General features: G+C 39.9%; 1 protein-coding gene across 2 annotated transcripts in view; it reads right to left on the minus strand.

The window, feature by feature from the left end:
- Nucleotides 1-16,147, minus strand: part of hp1bp3 (heterochromatin protein 1, binding protein 3) — a 49,993-nt gene that overhangs the window by 20,781 nt on the left and 13,065 nt on the right. The window contains exons 5-10 of one of the 2 annotated variants that reach the window (XM_061886262.1): nt 15,976-16,132; nt 9,944-10,087; nt 9,808-9,867; nt 9,590-9,726; nt 9,128-9,218; nt 1,182-1,341 (exon numbers count right to left, since the gene is read on the minus strand). In XM_061886262.1, the coding sequence (XP_061742246.1) occupies nt 1,182-1,341; nt 9,128-9,218; nt 9,590-9,726; nt 9,808-9,867; nt 9,944-10,087; nt 15,976-16,132 (749 nt within the window). Of the gene's footprint in view, nt 1-1,181; nt 1,342-9,127; nt 9,219-9,589; nt 9,730-9,807; nt 9,868-9,943; nt 10,088-15,975; nt 16,133-16,147 lie in introns of both variants that reach the window. The other variant, XM_061886256.1, reaches the window with a different exon arrangement.

Raw genomic sequence — 16,147 nt, forward strand, 5'->3', positions numbered from 1 at the left:
AAAGACCATATATTTTTTTAACCGATTTCCGAACTCTAAATGGGTGAATTTTGGCGAATTAAACGCCTTTCTGTTTATCGCTCTTTTTGCGATGACGTCAGAACGTGACGTCTCTGAGGTAATACAGCCGCCATTTTCATTTTCAACACATTACAAACACCGCGTCTCAGCTCTGTTATTTTCCGTTTTTTCGACTATTTTTTGGAACTTTGGAGACATCATGCCTCGTTGGTGTGTTGTCGGAGGGTGTAACAACACTAACAGGGAGGGATTCAAGTTGCACTACAGGCCCGAAGATGCGAAAGTGTCTGCCACCAGACCCCCATTGAATGTACCAAAGTGTCTCCACATTTTACCGGCGATGACAGACATGGCACAGAGATATATGGATAACCTGCAGATGCACTTGCAACGATAAAGTTAACGAAATAAGAAAGGTGAGTTTTGTTGATGTTGACTTATGTGCTAATCAGACATATTTGGTTGCGGCGTGACTGCCAGCTAATCGATGCTAACATGCTACGCTAATCGATGCTAACATGCTATTTACCGGCGGTGCTAAAGCAGACATGGCACAGAGATGTATGGATAACCTGCAGATGCATTTGCAACTATATTACGTTTCCTTCCACCCACATTTAATGCGAAAAAAACACTTACCAATCTAAGGATTTAAGTTGCTCCAGTGTCACGAGATGCGAAAGTCCTGATCGTTTGGTCCGCACATTTTACCGGCGATGCTAACGCAGCTAAACCATGCTATGGCTATAAATAGCGTCAATAGCTATTCCCTCGATAGCTTCAGTTCCTTCTTCAATACGTTCATACTCCAACCATCTGTTTCAATGCATGCGTAATCTGTTGAATCGCTTAAGCCGCTGAAATCCGAGTCTAAATCCGAGCTAATGTCGCAATATCTTGCTGTGGTATTCGCCGTTGTTTGTTTACATTGGAAGCACTGTATGACGTCACAGGGAAATGGATAGTCGCATCGCAAATAGCGAAAATCAAGCACTTCAAAGCTTTTTTTAGGGATGTCCGGGGACCGGTAAAATTTTGAAAAAAAATTCAAAAAATAAAACAAGCCGATGGTAACTGATTTTTATTGTTTTTAACCCTTTTGAAATTGTGATAATGTTCCCCTTTAAATGACAAAACAAACTTGTGGGGCGTGGCCTTACCCAGATGGTACTCCTTGGTGTCCTTGTTGACGTCCAGCAGGTGCCTGCGCAGCGTGGTGGTGCTGCACGTCTTGGGCTCGTTCATGGCCGTGATGGCCGCCAAGATGGCGTCTTCCAGGGCGCCGCCCTTCAGCAGCACCTGGTTGCCTGTGCGCTTGAGCTGCAACATCGTAAAGACACAAAATCAACAACAAGCATCTATTTCAACATAAAGTAAGCGGTTTTGGTGTTTCTGTTATTTGTAATCGAACATTGATTCTCTTTACCCTGTGGTGCCGAGCTCTGGTCCGCTTCGTACCGCAAATAAAATGTGGTTTGCCCCACTGAGAACAAATCTACTTTCTAGCATCCATTACAGGGTTTCAACAGGTTTCAGCACATCTCATTTAACTATTTTTTTTTATTGCCACCTAAAGTGTTTGGATGCGCATGTGTAATAGGGGTGCAGCGATTAGTCGACAATAGTCTAATTTCTCAGGAGGAAGACGGCCCGCGTCGCCACTCGCATGTCAAATGTGAGAACATTTCCTTTTATTCTTGTTGAAAACATGAAGACCTTGCTCATTTTTCAAAGCCGACCTTGTTTTTATGGCAGTACATCTGGAATATATTAGCATTTAATGTAGAGACATGATGTCGGACATTTGGAGAGGGATGCGGACGCAGCCTCGGTAAGAGTGTTAGCTAGCTAGCAAGGTAGAAGCTAAAAAGAGTGAGACAAAGTTGTGTAAAAAATAACTAATTTTAGCCAAAGTCAGCCAGCCTAACTTTGGGTACATCAGGAGTGTCAAACCTACGGCCCGCGCACAGGTTTTATCCAGCCCGCAAAATGTGTTTGCCAAGTATAAAAATGAACCTGAAATTTTTGAATGAAAGAAAGTGCCGTTCTAAATGTGTCCACTGGATGTCGCAATTCCAATTCTTTGTAGACTATGCTACATATGTACAAAATAAATCACATGATGTTAGTACATCAGTCGAGGAAAATGATCAAACTACGTGAATAAACTGTTGATTTGATACAAAAAAAATTTAAGTTGATAGATTGAAAATTAACACCAATGAGCTTACTGATGAACATTATCACATCATTTATTCAGAAAATATAAATAACGACAAATAAAGATAGAATACTATTAACCGCAACATGTAAATGTAAAACAACAACATGATTTGTACATTTTCAGAATGTGCTTGTTCCATTTTTTAATAAAGATAATTATCTGAAGTTGTCTTTACTTTTATGTTATTGTGCCGTGATTTTAGCATTCTGGCCCACTTGTGAGTAGATTTTTCTCCATGTGCCCCCCTATCTAAAAAAAAAAATAAAATAAAAAAAAAAAAAAAAAAAAAAAAAAGAGTTTGATACCCCTGGTTTACATCAATTGAGTACTTTTTAAAGCAGCCTCAATTTGCAATGTCGTCAATGCAGAGGTATCAGAATATTTAACACAATGCAGAGGTATCATAACAAACAAACAATCCATTGAGTAGCCAACATTTGAAAAATTGATCAAAGATATAATTTTATACATTGAGTCTATTACAGTGCTAAAACTGCCAAGACTTAATCAATAGTTAAAATACCAGTGTGCAGCTTTTTAAGCATCACAAAATTATTTTCTTTTGGAGGAAATTAAATTCGGTGTTTTGTTGTTTAGCTTTCTTTTAAAAAGGGACAACATTTTAACATTTCTAACTGCTGAATGAGCAGCACAGTAAAAGTATAAATAAATATTTACAAATTAGTCATCTTTGTTGTTCGTAAGGACATGTCTAAAATAACTTAGCTCCATTTAGGTTGATAGAAAAATTAGAGCCATTAAATAAGTATATGCTTTATGATCGGATTAGTCAACTAAATCAACTATCAAAATAATCGTTAGTTGCAGCCTTATTGTGTAATAGGCGTGTGTGTTTAGCAAAAGCAAGGCATCTGTCATGTTCCTTGCCCTGCGTACATGCACATCCCAAAAAAATCTAGCTTTGCACCAGCATTTACCAGTGATGACAAAAGGAAAACAAAGGTCATTAAAAACTTCCCACATACTAAAATATATTAGTATAAAGACAAAATTTTAAAAAAAAGTAATATGATGTTTTAATTTATTTTTCCTTCCATTTCCTTAAAATACCTTGCATAATTTTATTTCCTTATGGTACTTCTGTTTCGATTTCTTATGTTTGGTTTGAAAATCTGGGAAAAATTATTTCTATGCACATAATTTGAAAAAAATGTAAAGACAAAGCTTATTACATAATTTTTACGGTTTACAAAGCCCGCCTTAGAACGTCTTCTAGGAAGTGCATTTAAATTTTTTTTTTAAAACTATATATATACACCGTATTTTTCGCACTATAAGGCGCACCGGATTATAAGGCGCACCTTCAATGAATGGCCTATTATATAATTTTGTTCATATATAAGGCTCACCGCATTATAAGGCGCATAGAATAGATGCTACAGTAGAGGCTGGGGTTACGTTATGCATCCTTTAGATCGGGGTAGGGAACCTATGGCTCTAGAGCCAGATGCGGCTCTTTTGATGACTGCATCTGGCTCTCAGATAAATCTTAGCTGACATTGCTTAACACGATAAGTAATTAATAATTCCGCTGGTAATCACAGTGTTAAAAATAACCTTCAAATTATAAAACATTCTCATGCATTTTAATTCAACTATCCGTTTTCTATCGCACCTGTTCAAGATGTCGCATTAATGGTAAGAAGTATTATACTTATTATTGGTTAACTTTTAGAATAACAATTTTATTAAAAAGAAAAAGAAACTTACCATGCTCTAAAAATGTTGGTCTTACTTAAACATGCACGCATTTAGTTGTATTCAGTGTTAAAAACTATTATATGGCTCCCACGGAAATACATTTTGAAATATTTGGCTTTCATGGCTCTCTCAGCCAAAAAGGTTCCCGACCCCTGCTTTAGATCATGGGTGTCAAACTCTGGCCCGCCGTGTAATTTAATTTGGCCCTTGAGGCAATATCAATTTAGCACTAGAGCTGGCCCGCCGGTGTTATACAGCGTCGGTGCCGCTGTAACACCGCATTCACCGCTAATACTCATACTTGCCAACCCTCCGAATATTCCCGATAGACTCCCGAAGTTCATTTCCCCTCCCGAAAATCTCCCTGGGCAACCATTCTCCCGAATTTCTACCGATTTCCACCTGGACAACTATATTGGTGGCGTGCATTTAAGGCACTGCCTTAAGCGTTCTCTACAACCTATCGTCACGTCCGCTTTTCCTCCATACTAACAGCGTGTCACATAATATTTGTGGCTTTTACACACACACACACACACACACACACACACACACACACACACACACACACACAGGTGAATGCAAGGCATACTTGGTCAACAGCCATACAGGTCACACTGAGGGTCATCGTATAAACAACTTTAGCACTGTTACAAATATGCGCCACACTGTGAACCCACACAAGAATGACAAACATTTCAGGTGAACATCCGCACCGTAACAACAGAACAAATACTCAGAACCCCTTGCAGCACTAACTCTTCCCGGAAACTTCCAGCAAACTGACCAATATTTAACGTTTTATTCATGCATTTTCTCTTGCTACTTCAAGGCTTGAATGTTTGGTTAATTCATTATTATTTTATTTTCAAATGTATTAGTAGCCTGTGGAAAAAAATTGATATTTACCTCAGAAGATTGCAAATAGAAAAAAAGGCATTACATTTTTATTAAAATTGTATTTGATATGCCATTGATATTTTTTTTTATTATTATTATTTGAAACTGGATTTTGCACGTCACTAAAGTTATATAAGCCTTGCTTGTTCAATATTTAATGCAAATCTTGTTTGGGTCCCTATTAAAAGGTTAATTTGTTCAATCTTGGCCCGCGGCTTTGTTCCGTTTAAAATTTTGGCCCACTCTGTATTTGAGTTTGACACTCCTGCTTTAGATGGAGCTCCGCTAAAGGGAAATTCAACAAAACAGTGAGATAGGTCAGTAAAACTTTATTAATAGATTACAGACCAGCGTTCTGACAACTCCGTTCACTCCCAAAACGAATAAACAGCTGTTTTATTATTTTCCCCGATTTAATAAACACGTAAAAAAGTCTGACACTGTTACGGTAAATCAAACGTTAGTGCAATCACAATATAGTAACACTCGAAATAGTGCAAAGCAATAATATATCAATAACTCAACGTTGCTCAAACGATAATATCACACAACACAACAAAATAAACATGTAAAGCTCATTTTATTAAGTTATTCCTCATCCACGAATCCCTCCAATTCTTTTTCAGTGTTCGAATAAAACAGTTGGGCAAATACAGCATCCAAAACGCCTAGCTCCGTCTTGTCGAAGTCGTCATTAAATGAGTCAGTGTCACTGCTGTTAATGTAAATTTTTTTTGCTGCTGCTCAATTCCCGTGTTCTACTGTGTGACTGATCAGTCACCTTGAGTTTAAACTCGGCACGCCTCCCGCAGTCATATATCCCAGCATGCACCGCGTACTTCTTCTACGGGGGAAAATAAGATAGACGGCTGAATACCATAGTTGCGAGATCTCTTGTGGCATGTTTAATTCGGACACTGAAGAAGAATTCGAGGGATTCATGGATGAGGAATAACTTAGTGAGCTTTACATGTTTATTTTGTTTGTTGTGTGACTAACGTTTGAGCAACGTTGAGTTATTGATGTATTGTTATTGCTTTGCACTATTTCGAGACGTCGTTAATGGAGTCAGTGTCGCTGCTGTTGTCTAGCAGGTCAGTGACTATTCCTGCTTTCCTGAAATCATGTCTCTCAATAGGAGCCATTTTGGGGTCTTTACATTCAAACACACAAATGGAAATGAAACGGCACGGCCTGGCGCAGTCATATATCCCAGCATGCACCGCGCGCTTTTTCTCCTACGGGGGAAAATGAAATTGGCGGGTGGGCTGCTTACTGTAGTTGTGAGACCTGTTGTGGCTCAATATTGGTCCATATATAAGGCGCCCCAGATTATAAGGCGCACTGTCAGCTTTTGAGAAAATGTTTGGTTTTTAGGTACGCCTTATAGTGAGGAATATATATATATATATATAAAAATCGATTCAATATCGATTCTTGGGGTCGCAATTTGATTATATATCGATTTTTTTCGATTCAACGCGATTCTTGATTCAAAAACTATTTTTCCGATTCTGTATTCATTCATTAAATAGGATTTCAGCAGGGTCTACCCTTGTCTGCTGACATGCTAGCAGAGTAGTAGATTTTTTTTTAAAAAGCTTTTATAATTGTAAAGGACAATGTTTTGTCAACTGATTGCAATAGTGTAAATGTGTTTTAACTATTAAACGAACCAAAAATACGACTTATTTTATCTTCGTGAAATCATTGGACAGTGTGTTAAGCTTATGAGATGCGATGCAAGTGTAAGCCACTGTGACACTATTGTTTTTAATTTTTATAAATGTCTAATGATAATGACAATGAGGGAATTTTTAATCACTGCTATGCTGAAATTATAACTAATATTGATACTGTTGTTGATAATATTCATTTTTGTTTCACTAATTTTGGTTTTTTTCTGTGTCGTGTTTGTGTCTCCTTTCAATTGCTCCGTTTATTGCAGTTCTGAGTGTTGCTGGGCCAGGTTTGGTTTTTCAATTGGATTGCATTGTTAGAGTAATAAAAAAAAAAAAAAATAAAAAAAAAAAAAAATTTTTTTTTTTAATTATTAAAAAATTGATTAAAAAAAATGACAATCGATTCTGAATCGCACAACGTGAGAATTGCGATTAGTATTCGAATCGATTTTTTCCCCACACCCCTAATATATATATATATATATATATATATATATATATATATATATATATATATATATATATATATATATATATATATATATATGTATGCCATAGCGATGTGGATAGATTGAAGAGTTAACTCAAAATTAACGATTAACTTGCCCAGCCCTAATATATAAATATATATATTAGGGGTAGGCAAGTTAATGCGTTAATTTTGAGTTAACTCATCAATCTATTAACGCCGACAATTATTTTATCGCGCAATTGCGTATGTTGTTTATATGCTATTATTTTGTTAACGCCTATTGCTGGCTCCTGCGGAAAAGGAAGGAAGAACGCGGAAGAGAACAAAACAAGCATGGAGTAGAAGGGTAACGCAACAGAACTTATACAGGGTCATTTTTATTATTAAGTACTTCCAGGCGGCGGATTTGACAGAAGCAAAGTGGTTTGTAGCCACTGACAAGCTGAATTTTCTTATCACAGGAGTACTTCCAGTCTAAAATATCCCCTTCAAGCGAAGCACACTGTTGATGCGAGCAAGCGGGAGAAGTATAGAGAGCAAGAGAAGCTGACAAATGCCATAGCGAAGTGGATATTTTCCAAACTTTAGGCATATAAGTGTTGTGGAAGATGCCAGCCTGAGAAACATTGTGCGAATCACAACAAGTGACATCACGTATGAGCCGCCATCAAGACACCATCGCACGAAAATTACACGAGTTGTATGAAAAGGAGAGAGTGACATCTTTACAACGTGCAGCTGTAGTTGCTCTCAGTGGGGACTACTGGACATCAATCGGTAAGCATAATTACCTCGGAGTTACAGTGCATTATTTTGATGAAAAGTGGGTGCTGCATTCACATGCTCTGTCTACAGTTTGTATTATGAAAAGAGAGGAGAGGCATTATGCTGAAATATGCACTGGGCACGTCACTCAAGTTATACAGTGTTAAAAGTGTGTTAGCACAGAAAATGTTTTGGCACTTTAATTCATAGGGCAGTACATTTAAAATTATATGCCGTCAAGTTCTAAGAATGAACAAACTGCACCGAGCTGAGTGAGATTCACTGAAGGAACTCCATTAACATAGACTTTACATTCTAGTCCCCAGCAGTTAAGTGTTTTGTGCTTCACCCTTTCTTTTCTTTTTCCCTCATAAAAGAAAATGTTTCTGCTGTTACCTCAGAAATTGCCTGTTCAGATATTATGGTTGTGGCTCAGAGATTTGTATGTGGATTATATTTATTTTCCATAACAAACAGGATAACTTAAATACTCTGGCAGTGGCAATAAGTGTGAATGTTTGTATTTACATTTTTTTAGTTGATTTTCATAAAATATGCTATTTAACTGCTACTGTTTAACAAGTACTGATTTAAATTGTGTTTGCACAACAAATGTTTTGGCGCTTTTGTTCATATGGGAGAATATTCCCATAAAGGTGCACTACACTACTTTTGAATTCATTGTTGTTTTGCGTGTACAATGCAGTTAATCGTGATTAATCAGAGAAGTAGTGCGATTAATTCTGATTAATTTTTTTAATCGTAGCCCACCCCTAATATATATATGTACACACACACACAGAGAGGTTTTTACATTTCTAAAAATCCATTAACTAAAAGCTTTTGTGAAAACCAAAGTCTTCAAATGTTTGTTTTTTTTCACGGAGGGACTGGTTCAAGTTCTTCCAGAGTCTCGGGCCTACAGTCTGCAATGCCAGGTCTCCCTTAAAATTAGTTTTAAGGATCTTTAGGAGACCCTGGCCTGAAGACCAAAGTGTAGGGGGACAACAAATCAGAGCTTCACTTTGCAACGAAGGGAAAAGGCAGGACTAAAATCTTAAAACACTGTGAAATTTGATTGGAAGCCAATGAAGCCAGATAAAACAGTCAAGTGCTGAGAGCGATACAGAGTTTGACAGCCAGAGACGAAGATGTAGCAAAGGTACTGAGTTCTTTTTCATTTATCATTTCATTTATTGACTTATCAACTTAGTCCTACAATTGTATTATTTTTTACTGTCTCTGGACATTGAATTAATGTTTTTTCATGTCATTTGAGGCCTTCATCCATTTAATGGCCTGGAAACCCTGTATAAAATGTTCAGCAATGGGGAAGACTACCTGGAAGGTCCCAGTGGCTCCTTTCCCAGTGATCTGCTCCAGTTGTCCACGCTCAACCGCCTTCAGCAGGGCCGACTTCAGGACTTCGGGCCTGAGCAGGAAGCGTGCGACAAAGTCTTCAACATTTATTTTCTTTATAATCAAAGCATCTGCAGGTTTCAAAGAGTTCTCTTTAGGATTTGGCCAAATACTCTCATCAGTGAAGCGTATTTAATATAAAGTGGGATGTCTAACATTTAGGAAGGTGTGTGTCATGTTTGTCTTCCTAAAGAAACCAAGTTCAAACAAAAAACACATTTCCCCCCAAAATTTCCATTTTTATTATGTTTTTAAAGAGCTTCTAGGAGCCACAAGGGCGGCGCTTAAGAGCTGCGGGTTGCCGAGCTCCATGTTAATAAATAAATGCACAGATTTCACATTGTTGAATAATACATCTCTAAGGGACACCAACATTCAACGCACCTGTTGTCAATGTTGAGACTGGGGAAGTGCTTCTCCAGGTATTTCTTGATCAGGTTGTAAGAAGCCTCCTTGGGCTCGCACAGACGTGTGATGATGAGCGGCAGAGCGTCTCCTAGGAGCTCCTGCTTGGCACCAGCCTTCTAAAGCCAAAGTCATACGAGCAGGCAGTCACCACCCACGCCACGTTCGCTGGTGACATCACTTCCTTTGGCACTCACCTTTGACGCGGGAGGCTGCTTCCCGAGGGCGAAGGTTCCCGAGAGGCCTTTGCCTTTCAGCTGTCACAGAGGAGAGGAAATATGTTTGAGATAACCTACTTGGAGCGTTTTTATTTTACAGTGTTGTTCAAGTCACCTGCTTGATCGTCCCCTTCTCCAGGTGCTTCTTCATTGCTTTCTTGATGTGAAACTTCTTCTTGTCCAGCTCCATGTCAGGGCACTTTTTCACAATGTACTTCATGACCGACTGGTAGGACACGCCAGATCTGTGATTGTAGGACTGCACAAGGAAACACCTTAGTTACCTACGAAGCCATCAAGGACTTAACAGCTGAATGATGTGAGCGGAGATTGGTTCCAGGAGAATGACTTTAATGTATGCCTCCACTTTTTTCTGCGCTTTGAAACCTGTGGCTTAAAAAAAACAGTTTGGCTGTCTTATGGATTTTTCTTCGCTGACAGCCATAAAGCAAAAAGTGTTTAAACAGATGCAAAGACACTTAAATGCTGTGGCGCCATCTTTTGGACCAGTTTGCTCACTGCATGTGATATCAAGTAAATGCAAATTTCTGCCGTTTAAAGCTTTGAACCGGACATAGAAGTGCTGTTTCGTGTTATAGCCGTCCATAGCGTTTTTACTCGTATGGATTCTTCTTTCATCAGTCCAAGGAACGTTCGTAAAACTTACTTACTAAAGCGTCCAATGTGTGATGTCTGTAGGAGTGTTTTCATGCATAATTGTGCCTACTATCATAATGTAATGAAGCTAGCGTGTTGGCACTAGCTGACATGCTAACACATTAACGTGAGTCTGTATTATTCACTTACAATGGCATTCCTTTTGTATTGTTTCACTTTTATAATGCAACAAAACATCACCATGGTGTTATTGTGTCTGTTTAGCTGATTGGAGGGCAAGCTTGTGCAGCTAGTGAGTCCATGACCATGACTTCTGCTTTGTTTGGTCAGCCGTTTTACTGCCGTGTTACAGACACTGATTGGAAACAATTGTGGTATGTAAATAAACATGTACTTAATATTTCTGTGTAAATAACTCATTTCACAACGTATATATCTGCAACTTGTAGTCCGGTGCAGCTAGTATATGGAAAAGTATACTTATTTTTTAATTCAGTGGGTGGGTGTGCCTTATATACCGATGCGCTTTATAGTCCAGAAAATAAGGTAAATGTAATAAAATGGTTGTACGGCTGAGGGGGAAAATATATATTTTTTCATAACATTGCGAATTTTATTTCTTTTACTTTTTGTTTGTCAAAGAAGGGTACCAGAGATAAAGTTGCCAATTAAAAAAACATGAGCAGGTTATAACATTGAAGTGGTACCTCTACTTACAGGGGAGGGATGCAACAATCCTGGTTGTAGTCTGAGTAACAATCACGATTATTATGCTTTGACTCATTACAAAAAAATGTATAAAAACAGACATTCCTTTTAAATGTGTTTATTACTGTAAGAAATAACAGTAATCACAAAAAGATTATAACAGTACAAAATATTACTAACAAGAAAAAATAATTGTATCATTAATTTAAGACTGGCTGGGCAGATACAACTATATCAATATACGGTATACCACGATAGAGACGATATCAATAATCAATGTGTACGATAAATATATATTTTATGTTGAATAGAAATTGGACGTTACAAAGAAAGGTTGGTTGCACCAACATAGACATTTGCAACACAGGAAATGATCAATGGGAAGGACACGCTAACAGATAAACATGTAAAAGTTTCAAGTTTGGTTGCGCCATCTTGCTATGTCGCTGTGGATTCTCTGGATGGAGTGAAGAGAAACTACGATATCTTGATACATCAACTCAATAACAGACATTTGTCTTTAGTTTTGTTGGTTTTAATACAGTGTGGCAACATCCTGAAACTTCCAATGTCTCGGCAAAACTAGTAGCTTCAATAGCTGATACACGACTGCCCTCTAGTGTCCCAAAACTGCAACTATCTTCACATCTACTGTTCGATAGAAACTAAGATAAGTGCTGCAGAGAGCGACAAAATGGTTGACAAAACTGGAAACTCAACAGTTGGTCTTTAGTACATGTAATTCCACTGTGGAATAAACGTGCTGGCAGTTTGTGCTGAGAGCGATGAACCTTGTTTCCCGTTTGAAAGCCAGAGACAAAGACGCAGCAATTTAGAGATGACGGCAAAGAGATTGAATTAATTTTCATTTAGCGTTCAATTTTTTTTTTTTTTAAATGCAATGCAAAAAACAAAGCAAGTTCACTAAAACCACGTGTTGTGCTTTGGCGCCATCTTTTGGACTAGTTCGCTCGCTGCAGTGTCATTCCATTTAGACATCTCAAACGGAAGTACAATTGCAGTTCATACTGTTTTTTACTCGTACGGAGTCTTCATTCATCACTCCCCCCAAAAAATGTGTAAGTTTTACAATGTAACTAAAATAATTCATACTTACTAAAGCGTCCCATGTGTGATGTCTGTAGGACTGTTGTCATGCATAAGCGCATGCGTCGATCTAGACGGCCGCTGCTGCCGTTCGCTCCGTCCTTGTCTCTTGTTTTTGTTCTTTGTTCGTTTTTGTACTTTATATTTTTACATTTACTTTACATTTACTTTCTGGCTTAGAGTGTAAGATCTCACCAATGAATGCAGTTTAGAAGTGTTTTGTTCGTCTTACTGACGGTGGGAACGCTACTGACAAGCTCAAAACGGGCAACAACAGTGGAAAGGCTCTTTCATCTACACCAGGGAACAGTTGTTGTTAGGGGCACCAATTAGCATCCAGCTAACGGACCCGGCGCTAACTAACCAGATCCCGGAGGAGCTAAAAAGGACTTATGGAGGTGTTCGTGGATGTCGACGGAAAGGGAGACGCTCGAGACAGAAGAAGGCTGAAGCGAGGAGGGAGAGAAGGAGATACAAGCCATATCTTCCTTCCGTCATCATGGGTAACGTGCACTCTTTGGCAAACAAAATGGATGAGTTGTCGGTGCTTGCCGGTAGTCAGAAAGAATATTGTGAGTGTAGCCTAATGTGTTTTACTGAGACGTGGCTGCACGACGATGTTCCGGGATCGTTACGTCTCTAGAAACGGCTTTGAAATGGTGCGCGCTGACCGGGACCGAACCAACGGCAAGCGGAAAAGAGGGGGGCTTGCTTTGTTTATCAATAAGAAATATTGTCATCCCGGTCATATTATAATAAAAGAGCGCCACTGTGACCCGAATATAGAGATGTTAGTAGTAGGACTCAGACCATATTATTTGCCCAGTGAGATTCCGCATGTTATAATCATGGCGGTATATAGCCCCCCTCTACTAACGCTGCAGCTGCCAGTGACGTCATCCACAGATCCATAGCCAGACTACAAAACCCAGCACCCGAAAGCTCTCATCCTCATCTCAGGGGATTTTAACCATGTTACTATGGACAAATCATTACCCAATTTCACTCAGTATGTTAGCTGCCACACCAGAGGAAATAACATCCTGGACCTGCTGTACGCAAACATCAAGGATGCGTATAGCTCCATAGCACTCCCAGAGCTGGACCGGTCAGACCACAACCTTGTTTACCTCAACCCCTGTTATGTGCCTCTGGTTAAGACTGCCTGTGACCAAAAAAACTGTGAGAAGGTGGTCAGAAGGGGTACAAGAGACACTACAGGGCTGTTTTGAGGTAACTGACTGGCAGGTGCTCAAGGAGCCTCATGCTGAGGGCATTGACGGGCTCACAGAGTGCATCACAAACTATATTAACTTCTGTGTTGACTCAAATGTCCCATCAAAGACGGTCACCTGCTACCCAAACAACAAGCCGTGGGTGACCAAAGACATCAAAGCCATACTGAATGGAAAGAAGAGGGCATTCAATGCTGGTAACAGGGAGGAGGTGAAAAGAGTTCAGGTGCCGCTGAAGACCAAACTCAGGGAGGCCAAGGAGAACTACAGGAAGAAGCTGGAAGGGAAGGCCTAGGGTCCTGACGCTGTGAGACCCAGGGTGCTCAAAGCCTGCGCCCCACAGCTGTGTGGTGTGCTCCAGCACATCTTCAACATGAGCCTTAGACTGCAGAAAGTCCCCACACTGTGGAAAACCTCATGCGTGGGCCCCATCCCCAAGTGCACGCGACCCAGCACATCAAAGGACTACAGGCCGGTGGCGCTAACCTCCCATATCATGAAGACCATGGAGAGGTTGGTCCTCGATCAACTCCGCCCTACAGTCAAGCCCCACCTGGACCCACTCCAATTCGCTTACCGGCCACGACTGGGAGTGGAGGACGCAGTCATCTACCTGCTGAACCGAGCCCACACCCACCTGGACAAGCCTGCAAGCAGTGTGAGGGTCATGTTTGACTTCTCCAGTGCTTTCAATACTATACGGCCTGGGCTACTGGGTGTGAAGTTAGAGAAGATGCAGGTGGAGGCCCCCTTGGTGCCCTGGGTTGTAGATTACTTGACTGACAGACCACAGTACGTGCGACTGCAGGACTGTGTGTCTGACAGGCTGGTCAGCAACACCGGCGCCCCGCAGGGTACAGTCCTCTCCCCCTTCCTCTTCACCATTTACACCACCGATTTCCACTATCAATCAGAGTCCTGCTACCTTCAGAAGTTTTCTGATGACAACTCTGCGATACTGGGGTGTATTGAGGATGGTGAAGTTGAGGAATACAGGGCACTGGTGGAGGACTTTGTCACATGGTGTGGAAAGAACCACCTCCAGCTCAATGTGGCTAAGACCAAGGAGCTGGTTAAGGACCTGGGAAGAAGGAGGAGTACTCCGGCGACCCCTGTTTCCATCAGGGGTGTCGATGTGGACATGGTTGAGGATTATAAATACCTCGGACTACACATCGACAACAAGCTGAAAGGGTCAAAACACGCTGAGGCCCTCTACAAGAAGGGACAGAGCCGCCTCTACTTCCTCAAGAGGCTAGGATACTTCAAAGTCTGTAGAAAAAGATGTTGACGATGTTCTACGAGTCGGTGGTGGCGGGCGCTATCTTGTATGCCGTGGTTTGCTGGGGCAGCGGGCTGAGAGTGAGGGACGCAAACAGACTGGACAAGTTGGTAGAGAAGGCCAGTAACATGGTGGGAGTGGAGCTAGACTCTCTGGCGGTGGTGTCAGAGAGGAGAAGTCTGGCAAAACTCCTAGCCATTATGGACAACACCTCCCACCCACTACACTCAGACCTTGCGGAGAGAATGAGCAAGTTCAGTGGAAGGCTCAGACTCCCAAAATGTAACACGGAACGACACAGGTCCTTCATACCGACAGCCACCAGACTGTATAATGCATATGTTCCTCCTTGACTGCACTTAAATGTAGAATATATTAATATATCATATATATATATATATATATATATATATATATATATATATATATATATATATATATATATATATATATATATATATATATATATATATATGTCATATATTATTTATTATTGTTAGCGAACTGTGGTGCTAAATTTCCCCCAGGGATCAATAAAGTACTTTTTATTCTATTCTATTTGTACGTGCTATCGTAATGTAATCAAGCTAGCATTAGCTAAAATGCAAACACATTTACGAATGTCTGTGTTAGTATTATTAACTTACAATGGCATTCTTTTTGTATTGTTTCGGTTTTGCAAACTCCTCAATAAATTCATCAAAACATCACCGTGGAGTCATTGCAGAAACCGTTTAGAAACAAATATGTAAATTAACATTTAAAACATCTCTGTGAAAATAACTCGTTTGACAACGTATATGTCTGCGGCTTATTGCGGTGCGGTTAATATATGGAAAATATTTTCACACTAATTTAGTGGGTGCGGCTTATGTTGCGGTGCGCTCTTCAGTCCAAAAATACGGTAGTTTCATTTATCATTCCATAAATTGACTTTTGGTTCTGGCCTACAATTTTCGTTTCGGCAAACTCCATTTAATGACTTTTAATGATTTTTAATAGCGCTGTGAGTCTTAAGGCACAGTACAATTCAACTCTATTCAGAATCAATACTTTAATAACACTGTGTTCCAGTTCTATGATGAACTACATTCCTACATATAATAACAGCTCTGGTGAAGTTCTATATTACTTAAAAGAAAACTGGTTTGTTGAATAATATTTATTAAGCTAAAGACAGGATATTTGTGTACGCACCGTGATGGCTTCGATAAGGAGGTGATCCAGTCTATTCTGAGTGCCGGCGTAGTTAGAAACGGGGAGCTTTTTCCTACTGGCGACGCTTGCCCATGCCGGGATGGTCCTCTTCACCTTCTTGACTTTGCCCTTCTTGTACTTGTAGCCGTCCTTCAACCTGCGGACACAAGAA

This window comes from Nerophis ophidion, linkage group LG02 (assembly GCF_033978795.1).
Source record: "Nerophis ophidion isolate RoL-2023_Sa linkage group LG02, RoL_Noph_v1.0, whole genome shotgun sequence".
Lineage (NCBI taxonomy): Eukaryota > Metazoa > Chordata > Actinopteri > Syngnathiformes > Syngnathidae > Nerophis > Nerophis ophidion.